At 42.0% G+C, this 18,323-nt stretch overlaps 2 protein-coding genes across 2 annotated transcripts in view; both read left to right on the top strand.

The window, feature by feature from the left end:
- Positions 1-18,323, top strand: part of LOC105381344 (sensory neuron membrane protein 2) — a 41,125-nt gene that overhangs the window by 18,980 nt on the left and 3,822 nt on the right. The window contains exon 7 of the mRNA XM_048632751.1: positions 9,771-9,889. Within this exon, the coding sequence (XP_048488708.1) occupies positions 9,771-9,889 (119 nt within the window). The remainder of the gene's footprint in view (positions 1-9,770; positions 9,890-18,323) is intronic.
- On the top strand, positions 3,611-5,687 carry LOC125491240 (altered inheritance of mitochondria protein 3-like). The gene has a single exon (XM_048632752.1). The coding sequence runs from the start codon at positions 4,165-4,167 to the stop codon at positions 5,518-5,520; it is 1,356 nt and encodes a 451-aa protein (XP_048488709.1). The 5' UTR covers positions 3,611-4,164; the 3' UTR covers positions 5,521-5,687.

The raw sequence follows: 18,323 nt of genomic DNA, 5'->3' as shown, positions 1-18,323 counted from the left end.
ATTATATTATACTCTCATATTTAATTAAGTGTTAAAGTTAGTACGAACGAAAGTTTGTACGAAAGTTAGTCGGCTGACGGTATACATGTGTTGCAAAAAGGGTTTTGAGTCTGATAGACAGACGGAGAGACGGATAAATAACATACATACTACATAGTGATCCTATAAGGGTACCTACTCTCCATAACTTTTGACGTACGGAACCCTAAAAACAGCATTTTACTTTAACGAATAATTTAAATCAAGTGATTTTCCTCTACATACTGCGTCCTACAAGCATCACCCATAAAATATAAGTTTTTTCGAGTATGTTTTATTTTTGGCATAAACCAGATTCAAGTAACGCGAGGCGTCTACCTGCTGCGACGGACGCTCTCACGTACAGGGTGCTCGGAAACTACGAGCTACTGCGCCAGCCTTGAGTAGGTCTATGAATGGTATTACCTCAATATGATTACGGGCCACTCATATGAGTGAATCTGCTTCACCCAATCACAGCTCTATCCAGAGGTATTTACTCGAACGAGAAAGCAAATTAATAATTTTGTGTCATTTAAAAATACTGGAGCTATTAAGTACTTACCTGGCTGAGGTGAAACCCGTTATTAAAAGTCTTTCGTCACTACAACGTTGCTGCGGTACTAAAAATAAACTGCGGAATTTTACCAAAACATAAAAGTATTTAATTTAGTTCATCTGTACATAATTGAATAGGGATCGGTTGTTTAGTGCGGTATCACCCTGTGAACAGATGTACGACACATGTGTGCAAAAGACCATTCGAGCTAAAAATTAGCATTTTATATCTCCACCATATATCTTACGAATAGATCGGTAATTAAAAAAATCTAATTAATAAGTCGACCTTCGACAGATCAAGGCTTTCGTTTCGTGAGAAAAATGCTTGTCACTTTATTTTCCTCAAGTTACACGATATGGACGTAGACCTGTTTGTTTTGGAGACTGGAGATGATGATGATCTTCTACATGAAGGGCTCTCCCTTCCAGAGTCCTTCCATGATGCATCACCAGATAAAATACCTATATGGCTTTAGCTATACATAATCCTCCTACATAATAATAATAATACTTAGTATCTTCCACTGAATCTGCCCTGAACCCTGGTCAGTGGTTACTGCACTTCAATTACCTTATTGCTTAATTATAGCTACTTAGCTACTGATCTCTCGTAAATAAACCTAGAGTAATTACAGTATTAGGTGGCAAACAATGCTATCTTATTGTTTAATTGCTAAATTATGATATAAATTAATCACAATCTTAACATAATCGACAGAGTTAAAAGCTCTATAGAAACTGGTAAAGGAAGTGTTTGTCTAGTTATCTAGTTAGATTCTGATATTATTTCTTTTTTTCGAGAAACTTATCTTCTGAGCCATTTCACGATACTTCCTTAATGTGGTTAAAATTATTTATTCTACAATTGCTCTAATATCTGTGTAGATATCTAGTTAATCCAGAAAGTTTGAGATATCATTAATCATTAGCGATGGCTAATGACTAACGCTGAGTTGCAGAAAGGAACATTAAGCTAATGTCAGCATTAAATCTATGCATGTCTCTTTCTGTCCGTATACTGTCAAAGTAAGGCAGCTATACATTTAAGGTCGACATTAGCTTAAAGTCCCTTTCTGCAACTCAGCGTATGTCAGCCATAAATCCGCACAACATAGTATTTACTTAAACTTATTGTACCTTACTAGTATTGCGTGGAGGCACTAAACTCTTCATAATTCATACTTATATGATTTTGTCATAATAAGTAGGTGCTACCTACCTATATGTTTTTTTCTATGAAGCAATAAACGTGTGTAAAGGTGTGCAATAGCTATTTCCGGAATTTAAACCAGTTTTTTTAACATATCACACAAACTTGCGGTAAACTTAGGCTTAGGTATTTTTTATTTATGTTAATAAGTAGCTATACTAACTATATACTAGGAAATACATTATCTAAAATCTAACTCTTTGCACTTTAAAGTTTATGATCTTACGAAGTCGCCTTTAGGAGGACCCCGCCTCGTTCCGCAAACAGTTAACACTAGAAATAAGTTACATACTTATCATATTATGTTTGTTTGTCTACTTTATAGGTACATTGCTCAGTTTTTAATATAGTTCGTCTTTCGACTCTTATGTAGTGGTTATGAGTAGAGTGATCGCGTACTCACGTGTGTGTGTTTGTTACTCTTTCACGTAAAAGCTTCTAGACCCTGGACAGATACCTCATGAAATCTATCTTAGGCTACTGCTGTTTGAACAACTTGCGGGCAAATTGCATCAAGAGAGTACCTTTAACGATAAGTAATTATCATTATTAAAATATTATACAGCCACAATACGTGTACTTATAGTTAACTTTCATCTCATAGCTTAAATACTTTTTTACAATTTGAGTAGGGTAACAGTACCGGTTATCGGCCACTTAAGCGACTTGTTGACTTCAGAGTTAATTTCTATCATAATGCTGTGTGTCAAGATTTTCCAAAAAAATATCATTTGATCTTTCAATAGTCTAGTTTCATAAAACCTAAAGTTTATAGACGTAGCAGTGATACATGATTTAAAAAAAAATATTTTTTGTAAAAATAGCAAATATACCGGTTATCGGCCATTTTACCCAGTTATCGTCCACCAGTGCACTGGTTATCGGCCACCTAATTCACAGTAGAAAAACGAGTCTTATTCAGTAGTTCATAGGGTTTTTAAAAAACAAATTAAAATATTAAGTCAAATTAGCTACTCTTGGCATTGGCATCGATAAACATTATCGGCCGTTTTATTATCTAATGGCCGGAATCAGGTTTAATTTTACCAATTTTCGGCCGCCTGCTATTTCAGACGGCCGTAATCAGGTGTAATTTTTACCCATTTTCGGCCGCTTATTTCGATGGCCGGAAACAGGTTTTGTTTTAACTGGTTATCGGCCGCTAAACATTCGTTATTTATTTAAGGTCATATCTTTGAAACTATGAGGCATTCTGCCGGCCGGAATCTAGTTGTCAATTCGCAAAATTCTAGCTGTTCACTAATATAATGGAATCTATGTTATTGCATTTAAGGTTTCCGCAATATAGGCAAAATTTAATGACTACAATATACCGGTTTCCGACCACCCGGCCGGAAACTAGATTTTGAAATAAATCGATAACCTATTGTCCGACCACCGAAAATATTACTAATTTTGAAAAGGTTTGTTAGTTTAGGCAATTGAATATTGAAATTAAACATACTTTACTACACACAAACCCATTCAATCACTAATAAAACAGTAGGAACACTTAAAAACTTACCTCTGAAAATCAATCCACCTGCTATTTTTTCTGCTAAATTTGCCACGCATCCACACACCAAATTTTGAAATGGTGACTGAGGGTTCAGTCCGCAAATTTCGAGGTCATGCCGTTGGATTATGAACCATGATGTTCGTCCAGGTCGAGTGGCGCGAAATTAGAAAGGAGATGTCTCAATACTATCCTATTATTCAAAATAAGGTGCGAAGTGGCCGGAAAGGGGTAGTGGCCGGCAAACCGGTACGTTTACCCTACCACAGTTAAGTAACATTACTCTAACATACATGGACAAACAATAACCTACCTATTTACCTCTATACTTAGTTAAATCATCGCGGCCGACGGCCCTCGAGTTTCGGACACAGAACCTGCAAATAAATATTGATGCAAGCAGACTCGGCGGCTCCGTGGAGTGGCCAGACGGGTCGTGATGTCAGCGGCGGCGGCGGCGGCGGCGGCGGAGGAAGTGAGGCTGACCCGCTGACCCGTGCTCGGACACGGTGTTTACTAAACAACCAGCGCCGCCCAAACATCCTTCGCTTTACAAGCTTATAAGCTTGTAATTATATGCTCTATTGATAATATACAGTACCGTACAAACTCTCGGGACACAAGACACGTTACATAATAGCTAGGTGCGAGACGATTTATCTTGTATTCATAAATGCAAGTATCGCATCATTTTTTATCGTAATAAGTTGGTGTCTCGTGGTTTAATGAGTGTGAGCAAGGTGAGCGTCCCTTATCGCGGCCGCAGAGCGTTTATCAGTGCTTGGGAGGCTGCGGGCGGCGGCGGCGGCGGCGGCGGCGCGGCGGGTATAAGGCGGCGCGGGCGGCGCGCGCGGCAGTCATGCTGCTGGTGCTGGCGGCGACGCTGCTGGCGGCGCAGGCGCAGGCGCGCGTGCTGACGCGCTGCGGGCTGGCGCGCGAGCTGGCGGCTCTGGGCGTGCGCGAGCACCTCGCCACCTGGGTGTGCATCGCCTACCACGAGTCGCGCCTGGACACGGCGGCGCGCAACCCGCACTCCGGCGACCACGGGCTGCTGCAGATCAGCGAGCTGTACTGGTGCGGGCCGGGCCGCGTCTGCAGCGCCTCCTGCGACGCCTTCCGCGACGACGAACTGGCGGACGACGTGGCGTGCGCGCTGCGCATCCACGAGGAGCACACGCGGCTGCAGGGCGACGGCTTCCTGGCCTGGGTCGTGTACCCGCGCTACTGCCGCCACAACGCCAAGAAGTACCTCGCCGACTGCGACGCGCCCCCCGCGGCCCCCGCCAACTCCTCGCGCCTGCATGGGCCGCGCCTCCTGGAGCCCGCGCGGCAAGACATCGACGCCCTGCAGCCCCCGTACCTCAGCGTCAAGTCGCTGGTTGGAAACAACTATAACAGCATCTTTGGGCCAGATCGCAGGGATTGGACGAAGTTCAAGCTGGACAACATTGACGAGCTGAAGCTCCCGGTGTTCACCAACAAGCCGCCGGCGCGCGTGGAGGCTCCGGCCCGGGTGCAGCCGCCGGCGCAACCACCGACCACGGCCGAGCCCCCGGCGCCGGTGCCCACCTCGCCAGCACGGACGGAGCCGCCGGCCCGGGAGGCGCCACAGCCCACCCCGCCCCGGGCTACAGTCCAGCCGCCGGCGCAGGCGCAGGCCGCGGCGCGCGCTCACGTGCGCAATCAAATCACCGATGACGATATCCGGAAGACAACGAGCCGGCCGAGCTCTTATGCAAATAAACCGAAAATTAATCACGAATCGACGTCCTTCACCTCTGTCGGAACTACCAAGACTGACGAAGTGGTGACGTCACGGCCTGCTCCCAGGACATACAAGCCGTTCGTGTTCACCACGAGCCCGCGCTGGTCCACGGAGGCGCCCCGCGCGACCCCCGCCCGCGCGCCGCCGGCCTGGAGCGCCCTCACCACCACCACCACCCCGCGACCAGCGAGCACCCCGCCGCGGCCCCCGCCCCCGCCGCCTCCGCGGGTCCCGGAGACCACCACCGAGCTGAACATCTTCGACTTCTACCTGCGCCAGGGCACGCGCCGCCCGCCGCTGCGCACCTATTCCTTCGCGCCGCCGCGCGCGCGCCTCAGCATCTTCGCCGGGGGCACCACGCCGCCGCCCGCCCCCGCCCGCGCCCCCGCCCAGGGAGGCGCGGCCAGGAACTACGTCAGGAGACAGATCGGTGATGATGTTGCAAGTTAATTATTAATGCTATCATAAACGCTCTGTACTATGTTACTTTAAAAGTGATAATTTAAGTATTATTTATAGGTATTTCTATTTATTAATAATATAATTAAATAACCAAACAATCCTAAGTACTTATACAATATTTAAGAAAGAAATAAATGTAAGTAGATTTTATTTGAATTTGTGTTTATTTCAGCATTCCAAAACAAGCTCCCTTTACCCTACGGCACAGAGTCTGTAGTTTAAAATTTAATTAAAGTTAAGTTTACGGTAGTTCTGTGCAGTGAACTTGATCTTCACGAGCGGGTGAGATCGAAGCGATTCGATAAAGTTCGGGTCAAGAGGAGTCTGCTTAATTAATATTCCGTGGTCGCCGCGGGCAGCGGCCGCCGGCCTCAGGGTTGCAGACATACGAGCTCATACTCGAAATGGAAGCCAATTTCATATTATAATGGGACCTATACCGACCGACCTACTCATGACTACTTATAAATTAAATGAGATATTCGAATGTTAAAGTTTGTTGTGAACTTTTACTCTGTATGTTGAAAAGTGATTAGTAAGGACTATTCCGGCAGATGAGATCACTTTAATGCTTATATTTTTTACTAGATCTCTTTCAAGGAGGTCATGCCGCTGTACGTACAGTCAGAAACTTACGCAGAATGTCACCAACTCAAAAAGTGAGCTAATCAGAAAGTGACCAGCCTGTAAATGTTACATCGATAATTCGCACATTATAATAATTATTTCATAGTATTACTCGTAGTTACGCTCAAATGCAAAAGGACGAAGTATTGTAAAATTATACTGTCTCTCTTCTTAGTAACTTTGTACTTTGTCGACTTTGTCCAAACCTAACGTAATTTTAGTCTTGTAAGGTGATTCCTCGGCTCCGTTGTGAATAAATAAGTGAATCTACCTGAGACTCGCAGCGGCCGCGACTCACGAGCTTTAAGCTGTTTCACTTATTCAAATTCAACACACAATGTTAGCTGTACCTCAAGCAAAGCGCTGTCCCTATTTTCTTTAGCTTTTACGTGCTTTTTATAGTTTAGTTTTTTTATTTTTTACTCTTGGCGGGTTCATAGTCAACTTTCCTCTACATTATTTTCTTCACTTCCAGAACTTTGCTGCGAATGCATTGGTGTTAAAAAAAACTAGTAACTGATTGGCACAATGTGTCGCGAATCTAACCTTATTAATCGAGTCGAACGGAGCCGCACCAGAGATAACTGCCCTCTCGTTCACTATTCCGATTACTTTTGTTTTTCGTCAGTTCCGTAAATAAACGCTTCTAATTAATCGCTGGTCAGATTTATGACATAATTGAATAAATTATTTGCAGATTATCATATTGTCGTTAGATTCTGATAGCTGATAGGTATTAATATTGAGGTATAAAAGTTGTTTATCTTCTTGTAGCCAACTTAGCATAAAATAGTAATCTGTTTCCGATCAAGAAAATTTGCAATAACATGTGAGATTTAAGTGTAGGTAAACATGGTAATAAAATTTACTTGTGCCTGCCTACTTCTTACAATAAGGAAGTACCTAAGTTTATACCTAAGGTAGTAAGGCAGTAAGTTGTAAGCCATAGATTTTTAGTTAGTAAATACAACCTTATTAAATGAATGGTCAGTGTTACCTTAATGGATGTGGCTTCAGAGCTTAGCCATTATAACTTTTAATAAGGCTAAATGTTCACAAACTACGAATAAAGTTCCAACTTTAGAAACCCATTTTAGAATTCATGGAAAGAATTGGTGATGGAACATAACATCATGCTGGATCGGTCCCTAAGCCTTAGGTATTATGTTTTCTAAAACTACGCTCGCTTGCTGCTTGTACTTCTTGTAACTTGTAATGTCCGTTTCCCAAACTGCCACGTCACGCGCCCTCTCGTTATGCTAATTCCAGTTTTAGAACCTACCTTGGGATACCTAGTACATAGGATGTACAAAAATAAACAATTCTGTTTTTTATAATAATTTGAATCATGCGTGTGTGTCACCTATCTAATTTATAAAATTACCTAATGATTGTGAGCACATGTTACTAGCTGCTTATTGAATCTTCCGAACCCGTTTTCCCTTTGTTCAACTCAATAAAATGATATTATTTATGATTAAATACCGTAAATAATTAAAACTAATGAGCAGTGGTAGGATCTATTAATTATGAAAATTATGTAGGAACTGCGTTAGAGTAATAATTGTAGATTGTAGTGGTTCAGAACGGAATCAACTTTAGCGAAGTACCTATAATAAGAAGAAGGATGCGTTCGTTTGACGTTGTTGTTTGCATACAAAATGTCTTTAAATGTATGTAAGTATGTACAATAAATTTATTCCCGCCGCTGCCCTTGGATGAAGGCCCTTGGCAATTATGCCAGAAAAAAGTGTATGTAGGTAGGTCAATGATGAATTTCAATGTGCTCAACTGTTGGGTACCCAGATGGGTACTACATGAACTTGGATTCGAATCCACGCGTCTCTTTTAATCGAAGCGCGGGCTCGTTAGCACCGTAAGCTTCCCTGACCAGCAGGCGACACAGGGGGGAGCCTAGATCGGGCGGGGGCGGGGGGTGGAGCCTGAGTTATCGATCAGATGCAGCGGCGACGTGCGTCAATGTTATTGAATGGCGCTCGGCCCCGCGCTCCTCGCGTTGTCATGACGACGGTCGCCATGGCAACCCCGGGCTGCACTCTGGGGCTGGAGCTGCTAATGTTCTACAGGTGTCGCTGCAGACCTAGAACAAGCCGAACTTTTCGTCATTACGGAATTGCACTTTAGTGTTATTACTTTATGATTATAAACCTTTGATGGACATAATTCCACAAACAGCCAATGACTGATTGTGCGTTTATGGAAGATTTTAAAGGAGAATCAAGTCTAATGATCAATGCAACATGCATGAATTATTTATCCCATTAGAAACGCTCAGTTGCCAGTAATATGGCAGATACTGATTTTGTCGCTGTGATGATTGTCGCGTCGGAGGTAAGCCGCTGGTCGGGGGCGCGGTGAAGAAGTGGTCAGATAGGTAACATGATGAGAAAAAACATTGGTTTAAATTGAACCGAAGCTCGAGGGAAAAGACTAGGTCACTAGACAAAAAAAAAAACGAAAGCTGGATTTAAATCAAAATTCATACACAAACTAACAGCCGATGCCAATCACGCGGATTTGATTTGTTTGGTGATTGCAGTTGTTGTTTCTGATAGTAAACAAAACAATGTTGCCTCGAATTGCGAATTTCGGTCAGAATTGTGGCGTGTGATGGGCGGCGGGCGGGCAGGTGACCGCGCCAGAGCTCACACGAGTGGTCCTCCAGGGATATCATGTCGGCCCCGTCTCATACATATCAACCTGAATCTGCAACCTACTGTTTGTTTACATTGTATGTACTTGCTACTACGATACGATGAGTTAATGGTTAAAATCTGTTTTCAGCATAAAATAACAATGATAACTTTTATATTGCAATGCATTGGATCAGAATGCAACTAGTTACTTTTGTGTTGTTCGTTAAATAATGCATATAATTAATTATAAGTAATAATGTAATTTTCTTCCTTCTTTACTTATACCTGACACTCATCGTGATCAGTGGAGGAGCATCCGTGTCGTATTGTGATGCCGATGACATCCGCAGTTGCATTTTGCGACAAAAAACTGACAGTTCACACGATTAATGTTTAGTGATGGCGGGAATTATCACTATCATTGTTTTATCACATTTTTGAGTTAATTAAGTGGTGAACAGTGGGTAATAAAAATTAAATAGGTCATATATTATACTTATACATATTTTAATAAAAATAAAAAATAGCTACCTTACTTACTGCGTTTTTATTAAATAATAATAAATAAATAATTTAATTTTGAAAGTTAATGGTAGGTCATTAAAATTTCACTACGTATCGAAATATCGAAATGGTTTTTGTTACACCAACAAACTATAAGTACTTATCTACATCTATTCACATGTGTATAGTTTATATCCACGACTGGATACCTATAGACCACTCCCAAGCTCTCCTTCTTTGGCCACTAGTTACGAGCTATCTAAAATTTATCTAAATTCAATAACTACTCATAATAAAGTACCTATCCATTTTAACTATACCGTTTACCCACTACTTCCACCTACCTAGGTACTTCAATTGTCTATCCCACTACTACTTACCTTCTGTTTATTTCTTGTAAACCTGGTGTCAATAAATATGATTTGATTTGACAAGTCCTGTGTTCCGCAGGGTCGTACCTGGTGCTGACGTACCCCCACTTCCTGTTCGCGCACCCCACGTACGCCAACATGGTGGTGGGCATGACGCCCGACCTGGAGAGACACCGCATTTTCCTGGACCTCGAGCCCGTAAGTACATCATACTTCTTGAGAAAAGTTTAAACCCCTGTTCACCATACTCTGTTAGATCATAACAAGGGATTAGTTGTTGACTTTTGACACGTCAAGAATTTTATATGGACATGAAGTATAAATGATAACATTATAATGTAACAGGTGTTCGGGTACTAGCCGATGATGATAGATTGTTGATAAATGATAAAACTGTATGTATAAGTTTACCAGAGTTTATTGGGAGAAATAATTACTTGATACTATTTCTAAATGATAATGAGTGACGCGCGACGTGATTGATGTCTACAAACGTACTGAAAGTAATGAAATTAGGTTAAAGTGTAAAATGATGATGCGGCGAAATGATGTGCATTTGCTGTGTGCGTGCCTTGCCCGTACATGCTCCCGGGGGCGGAATAGGAAAGATAAAGTGATTTGATGACCTTACTCTAACATGGTGATTGACAAACTTTCTTTAAAGTTAAAATATATTTTACTTGATTACCTAGTTTAACTCAAAAGATTATTGATTCTATTCTTATTTGAAATGAATACTTATAAAGTTATTCCCAGATTAGTTTAACTATTTCTAAATTAGTACTAAGTATGATAAAGTCTCTAAATTGTTGCTTCAATTCTAGGAAAAACTACTTTATTACGGATAGGCGACGAGCCTTTATCTAACTGACTACAACCCGGATTATTCACTTTAGGCACGATTTGCCTTTCACTAATATTGCCTTTATCACTGATCATTTCACTTGAAATATCGACAACCGGGTTATCACATTCACTGAATGTTTTCATGCTGATGCACTGACACTGACGCCTCGGCGAGGGCGTCGGTCCGGCGGGGGCGCGCGCGCGGCGGCAGGCCAGCCCGGCCGCCAGCGCCGCGCCCGCTGCCACGATGCAGTAGATGGCCACGTAGTGGTGCACGTCGTGGTAGGAGACGCCGGCCGCCAGGGTCGCGCTCTCCTTCACATTCTGTATGTTATCCCGTATGTCCTCCAACGCCTTGTCTGACTCTTGCGTGTCAATGGTCGGGGGTATGATCGGAACGGTTATATTGATGTAATTGTTAATCGGCGATAATACAGGGAGACTAATGTCAGCCTTATTATCCACTCTGCTAAGACGCTGTTTATGCCCGTGTAGTATAAAATCATCTGTTTTTATAATACAATTATCGTCTACTGTTAGTAAGCCAGCGCCTGTTATCAGTTCGACGGTAACTTGATCCGAACATATGATTCTCGCCTTTGTTTGATTGCATATGAAGAATAGGTGAGTATTCGGTCTGTTTGTTTGTAACCATTTGTCTTTACAAAGGTCAATTACATAATTGCACTCATTTGAGGATTTATTCTTTGAACAAAAGCTAAATTCATCTCTAATATGATAAATGGGTCTTGATAGTAGTTGGCAACACAAAATGTCTCCATTGTGCAAGCATGATGTTGCGTCTGTTTCTGTCATCTCGATGTATGTGTCCTTGTGTATGTTTATAGCTACATATTCGGAAGTAGGCACAATACTTAACATGTTATAACTTTGTACCTTCCTTGGTATTGAAGTAATTCTATACAATTCGTAGGAGTCTCTCAGAACTAAAGGCACCTTGATTTCGAAAAATACATAACTTTCTGTGAACCTGGTCTTGATTTTTAACAAGTGATATATCTTTCTTAGGTCAGTCATGGTATTGTCAATGGGTAAGCATAATTCCTTTGATATTTGATTCGCAATAATATTTAATTCTTTCCTTAGTTGGTTTGGAGTTATGATGTGAAAGTTGAAGGTTCCTTGATAAATATCTGTAAGGGTGTCTAAAAGCATCTCTTGTATGTTTTTTAAACATTGAAGCATGTTGGTTGCCGTAATAGCGCCAAGCGCAAACTCATTTACGCTGACTGTGTTTTGCAGTTCCAATTTCACGTTATTTATAGTTTTTTCAAAATTTAAAGTTTGTTGGTTGATGAGTTTTTGCTGTTTATTTAATGTGTCTTCTGTTCTCTTTAAGACATTGTACTCTGACTCGATTATAGATGTTTGGTTCTTCCACAATGCTAGTAAGTGGTGTTGATTATCTGACATAAGCATAATATCCTTCTGGTACTGTTCGGCGAACCTCTGATCCAATACGCCGAAGAGCGAGTTCGCGAGATACCCGACACCATCAATGAGTCCGCGGCGCCAGCGCGTGTTCTTATCTGCTTGGGGGAACCCGCTTGTATGTTGACTCAGCAGCATGTCATTGTAGTAATTAAGTTCCGAGTACCCGTGACGTAGTTGTTGTAATATGATGTCGCATGATGAGTGTTTATTTATAATCGAACACATGTTTGTTAAATGGTTGATGTATTTATTTAATGCATTTAAGCCCTGGTAATATGGATTTATGTCGTAATAGACAACGATCTTCCAATCTTCTTTGATAATTTGAATGTCTTGTAACTTAGCCAGATAGAGACCTTGGTTATCTCTAAATCTTGTTATGTTTGTAGGAGAGCAATGTATGTTAGGCAGAGTTATTAAGAAAACCATCAGGGTCAGGGCTAATGATGTTAGCTTCTTGCATCCTTTAACTCCTGATTTATTTCCAGCTCGCTTATCTTCACTGATGCATGGCTTAGGGTTCTGTACCTCTGATGCAGATGATGATGATGAGGTTTGGGATCTGTCTTCTTTGTCGATTGGAAGTACGGCTAACTTGACGATTGGACGTTTTAAGAGGCCGTTTTTCGTCTTAAGCGTCACTACTCGTACATGTCCGTCACTCCCTGGATGTAAGTCAACCAATCGACCCAACGCCCACTTCCCAGGCGGTAAGTTATCTTCCTTGATGATAACTACGTCATTCATTTTAATGTTGTCTTGTGGTTTTCTCCATTTACTTCTCTTTGACAGTTGGGTAAGATATTCTGATCGCCACCTGTTCCATATATCTGTAAATATCTTTTGTGTTAGTTGCCATCTTGTACGCAAGTCTCTTTCTGTTTCGTATATGGTGAGTGTTGGACCACATGCTAGGAAATGTGCAGGTGTTAGGAAGTCCAAGTCTTCTGGATCTTCTGTTAGAGGGCATAGAGGCCTTGAGTTCATACACGCCTCCAACTGAGCTAACAAAGTGCTGTACTCCTCAAATGTAAGTCTTGTTTCGCCAACTACTCGTTTCAGATGGTGTTTTAGGCTCTTCACAGCAGCTTCCCAAAGGCCTCCTGCAGACGGCCATGAAGGGGCGTTGAAGTGCCAAGTTATCCCCATTTCACTGATTTCGGATATGAAGTTTTGATCAAATTCTTGTTCTATCTTGTTTTTTAGTTCGGTATATTCTTGTTGTAGTATCTTGTTGGCATGTTGAAAGTTTGTGCCGTTGTCTGAATACATATGGGCAGGTACTGATCGTCGTGCTGCCATCCTGCGCAAGGCTGCTAGGAAGGCTGAGGACGTGAGGTCCGAGACCAGCTCCAGATGCACGGCCTTGGTTACCATGCAAATGAAGACTGCAACGTAACCTTTCATGGTTTTGATGCCACGGCCCTTGTTTGCCTTGATAAAAACGTGGCCTGTGTAGTCTACCCCTGTGTGGTAGAATGGTCTTGATGGGTTTGTTCGAGCTGAGGGTAGATCTCCCATAATCTGATGGTTGTTGTTATTGTTGTGTCTTTTACATTTCACACAGTTGCGAAGCCGTTTCTTGGTGGCTTGAATTCCGCCGAGAAGCCAATATTTCCGTCTTAGAAAATTGGTTGTCATTCGAGCTCCACCGTGAAATGTGTCCTGGTGCGCCTGGTCGATGATGAGCTCCGAAAAACGCGTGTTTTTGTCAACAATTATCGGATGTTTCATATCGTATTCAATTTCAGCGTTTTCCAGCCGGCCTCCCACTCTTAAGATTCCTTGTTCATCTAAAATTAGGCACAAGCTGAATAGTTTGCTCTTACATGAAACTCCTTTCTTCTTTTTTAAATCTTCAATTTCATCTGAGAATTGCTCGTTTTGTACGTACTTGATGATTATTGCTTCGGCTTCGTTTATATCAGTTACTGTTATGAAACCCGAGCTCTTTTTCCACGGTAGGCATTTTCGCACCCGTGCCAACACTCTTATTGCTTTTGCCAATGAGCTAAATTTGTTGAGTAGGTATCCTACAACGTCATAGCCTTCGCTAACTTGTGCGATGTGTACTTGTTTTTGTTTTTTCAACTCCAGCTCTGTAGTGGGGATGGGAATATCTTGCTTTTGCTCGTATGTAGGGAGCCATTCTGGACCTCGCCACCAGAGATTGTGTTCCTGAAGTTGATTGACTGTTATTCCTCGGCTGGCGCAATCTGCTGGATTCTCTTGAGACCTGACATATCTCCAGCATTCCGATGGCATCGTGTCTGTTATCTGTGTCACACGATTGGCTACAAAAGCATTCCACTTGTTCGGTTCGCCATTGAGCCACCCTAAAACAACCATCGAATCGACCCAACCATAAATCTTGATGTTTTCGAAGGTGTTTAAGCATTCTTTGATTTTGGCCATTAATCTTGATAGTAGCATCGCGCCACTAAGTTCCAAACGAGGAAGCGTAATATGTTTGTTCACAGGTACTAACTTGGACTTCCCTGCTATAGGTATAACATAAGTTGCACCGTTGTAGATTGTTTTGCAATACACTACACAAGCAAACGCTTTTATGCTTGCGTCGCAAAACCCGTGGAGCTCTACTTCGGAATTTTCTTGTGCTTTTAACCATCTTGGTATTTTGAATAGATCTAAATTGTGTAGATCGACCTTGATTTTCTGCCATTCAGCGGCAATCTCCTCGGACACTTGTTCGTCCCATTGTGCGTCTGATTTCCATGTTTCTTGGAATAATATTTTAAGTTTGGTGGTAATTGGTGTTAGCCATCCTAAAGGATCATAAATTCTGGACATGTCTGATAATAAATTCCTTTTTGTTGGTTTGCTTTCGGGCAGTTTTACTGGACTGAATATAAAATTATCATTCTTGGGATTCCAGCCTACTCCTAACGTTTTCGATGACTCAGCCTGCTTGAAGTCAAAGTTTTGTTGTTCATTTGACCTTTCTTGGAGTTCGGTTACATTGGATTTCCACTTCCTGAGATTAAATCCTCCCGCTCTTAAAAGTTTGATCATGTCCTGTTTTAATTGTTTGGCTTCATCCGTAGTATGCGCCCCGTGAACTAAGTCATCCATGTAAAAAGAGTTCTCTAAGATGTCTGGTGCAGAGCTACGTTGATAGTTCTTTCTCTCATCTTGGGCAAGTTGTTTGAGCGTCATCATTGCCAAATATGGGGCGACCTTGAACCCGTAGGTCAAGGTCACGAGCTGGTAATCTTGTAAAGGTTGTGATGGATCATCTCTCCACACTATCCTCTGTAGTTGCTGATCATCGGGGTGCAACAATATTCCTCTATACATTTTCTCAACATCCGCAGTAAATGCGTACTGGTATTGTCTCCACTTGATAATGAGACACTGCAGATCCTGTTGTAAATTTGGACCCCGGCACATGAGGTCATTTAAGCTGTATTTTGTTGTTGTGGCTGACGCGGCATTGTACACTACGCGTAGAGGCGAGCTTGTCGATTCGCTACGTAATACGGCATGGTGCGGTAAATAACATGTAGGTAGCTGATTCGGTGTTTTGCTACACGGAATCATATGTCCAAGTGCAATGTACTCGTTCATAAATTGCTTGTACTGTTTCGCAATCTCCGGTTGTTTTTGTAATTTTCTTTCTAAGTGGTAAAATTGTGCTACGGCTTTTGTCTTGGATTCGCCCAATTTTTCTTGATAGTCCTTTTTCATAGGTAACCTCACCTCGTATCGGCCATCATCTTTTCTTGTTGTGGATGATTTGTATAGCTCAATACACTCTTGATCTTCTAATGATAATTTTGATGACTCGGTTATTTCTTCTATCTCCCAAAACGACTGAATATCTTGTAAGTTGTTTAGAATAACATTGCAGTGAAGCGTTTTGACATTCCCACTGAGTATCCAACCGAGCTTAGTTTGTTGAGCGGTCGGCAGATTTGCATTTGTTCTACAAATACCATCCATAAGTATAATTGAGTATACGTCGGCACCTAGTAATATATCTACAGGGCGACTATCATAAAACTCCGGGTCTGCTAACTTGATTTGGTCGAGGTACGACCAGTCTGGTTTTGAAAATGATGTACTTGGTAGATTTCTTATTAATTGATTCATGATGTAGGCGTCGGTTTCGAACTTGAAGTCACCGACTGTTGATGCGCATTCTATGGTTATCAATCCTTTGCATGAACTTTCCTTCGCGCCTATTCCTGAAATGACGCCGACACATCGCTGTCGTGGAATTTTCAAAATCTGAGCTGCATTTTCTGATATAAGGGATGCTTGGGACCCTTGATCCAGGAGTGCTCGCATGGTATGATAGACTCCATTAACTGCTTTTACCTTGATTAGAGTAGTTGCAAGTAAAGTTTCAGAGCATTTATTTTGCGACACGTGTGAACTTTGTACTTGTTCATTCGGTGCATTCACACTTGATTTTGCTTGGTGTGCGTTCGGTGACGTATATGCGCTGTGCAATAATGAATTGTGGTCTCTATTGCACTCACGACACCTATTTTCAGAAATGCATGGTTTTCCTGTGTGTCTATGTAGGCAATTTGGACAAATTTCGTTTTGCAGGACCGTCTTTTTCTTGAGATAAGCGGGCATGTTCAAAAATGTTGGGCAGAAATATATCCCATGATCATTGGTACTACATATAGGACACTTGAATATCGTAGTACGCGTAGTAGGTATTTGTTGTTTTACCGGCTTTGTGTTCGATACTAGGGCATTGTAATGGTGTGCGGGTTTTTGACTCGCGTGGTATTTTGATATGTTATTGTTGATAAGTGGTTTAGGTGGAGGGTTCTTCTGCTTTGATGTCTCCAAGGTAGTGAATTTCGTCTCTAGAAATTCCATGAAATCAGCTAATTTTGGTAACTCTCTTGGCTGTTTTAGCGACTCCATGTAATCGTTATATAACTCAACATCTAATTTTTGAGACAAAAGGTATACTAGCAATGGATCCCAGGAAGTAATGTCTATTCCCAGGTTCTTGATGGCATTCAATGTTTCGTTGGCTGTATCATGTAGCCTCTTGATGTTGCTGATGGATAAATGTTGCACAGTAGGTACATTCATGAGAGTACCGATAAGTGAAGTGAATATGAGCTTCTTGTTGTCATATCTATGCGCAAGGATCTCCCAACAGACAGAATAATTTTCCGAAGAAATATTAAGATGCTGTATTAAACGCTCTGCTTCTCCCTTGATTTTCCCTTTTAAAAACTGCATCTTTTGAGCGTTTGAAAGGGATGGGTTGTTATGGATTGTCTCTGTAAATAAATCCTTGAAGGATACCCATTGCGAATAGTTCCCGTTAAATGATGGTATTTCAATTTTTGGGGTTGATTTTTCGACATGAGCGACTGACCACATTTTCTTGTTAACGGCCTTCTTCATTTTATTGTAATGAGACTCGTACTCGGTGAACTGCTGTTCATATTCTTGGTTAGACCCGCCAAGTTCACTATCTAATTCCCAATGGAGGCTGTCGATAGTTGACCAACGGATCTGCAAGTTGCGTAGCACATCCTCAAACTCCCACTTCTCTGATACTGAGTCGAGGTCAACGCTGGTAACGGTTCTCATAAACGCCTTAAAATTACTAGCTTGTTTTTTGAGCATATCCTCTGTTTTGCTGCTGGAGCCCCGGGACGTCGTTGGTTGAATCTGATCTTGGGCTTGCCTCGGCGCCACTGACGGGCTAGGCACAAAAGATGGTGGCTTTATAACTGGTGTCCCGGGCCTGTAACTCTGAATAGTCTCCCTGATTTTGATGTATTTATTCTTTACTTGCTCGTATTGTTGAGAAGTAAAGTAATTATGAGATTTATCTTCGCATGATAACAAATTGATATGGTTGTTGTGAAACTCGTTCCAATACTGGTCTAGAGTTTCCAATCGCTTCTGGATGTACTCCGGTGTCTTGCGGTCGGAACTAGCCTTTTTGAAATTAGTGTAGAGTTGATCAATACCCCCTACCACTTGCTCTTGTGTAGCAATAATATCCTCCATCCTCAACATGATGATTTGAGTAGAAGAAGATAAATAGGAAAGATCTTACTTGAATCAGACGTCTCCTGGTTCTGTGTGCACCTTGGTATGCACGCTCCCTGATGTCTTTCCGAGCTTCTTGATCAGCTCAGAAAGTGAATGCTGCTGCTTACTGTATATCTTGTGATACAGTAAGAATCCTCCTTGAGTGGCCGAGAACTACCACGTCACTTCACCGGAAACACTGACACGTATCCAGGTCACACGACGCGTGTTTTAGTCCCGCCTGTTCGGAGGCTCGAAGGACCAATGTTCGGGTACTAGCCGATGATGA

This window comes from Plutella xylostella, chromosome Z, assembly GCF_932276165.1.
Source record: "Plutella xylostella chromosome Z, ilPluXylo3.1, whole genome shotgun sequence".
Taxonomy (NCBI): Eukaryota; Metazoa; Arthropoda; class Insecta; order Lepidoptera; family Plutellidae; genus Plutella; species Plutella xylostella.
The sequence above is the reverse complement of the archived record's forward strand: the minus strand, read 5'-3'. Positions and strand labels throughout refer to the sequence as shown.

Excerpts from the sequence above, each read along its gene's own strand:
- LOC125491240 (XM_048632752.1), top strand. The coding sequence starts at position 4,165 with ATGCTGCTGGTGCTGGCGGCGACGCTGCTGGCGGCGCAGGCGCAGGCG.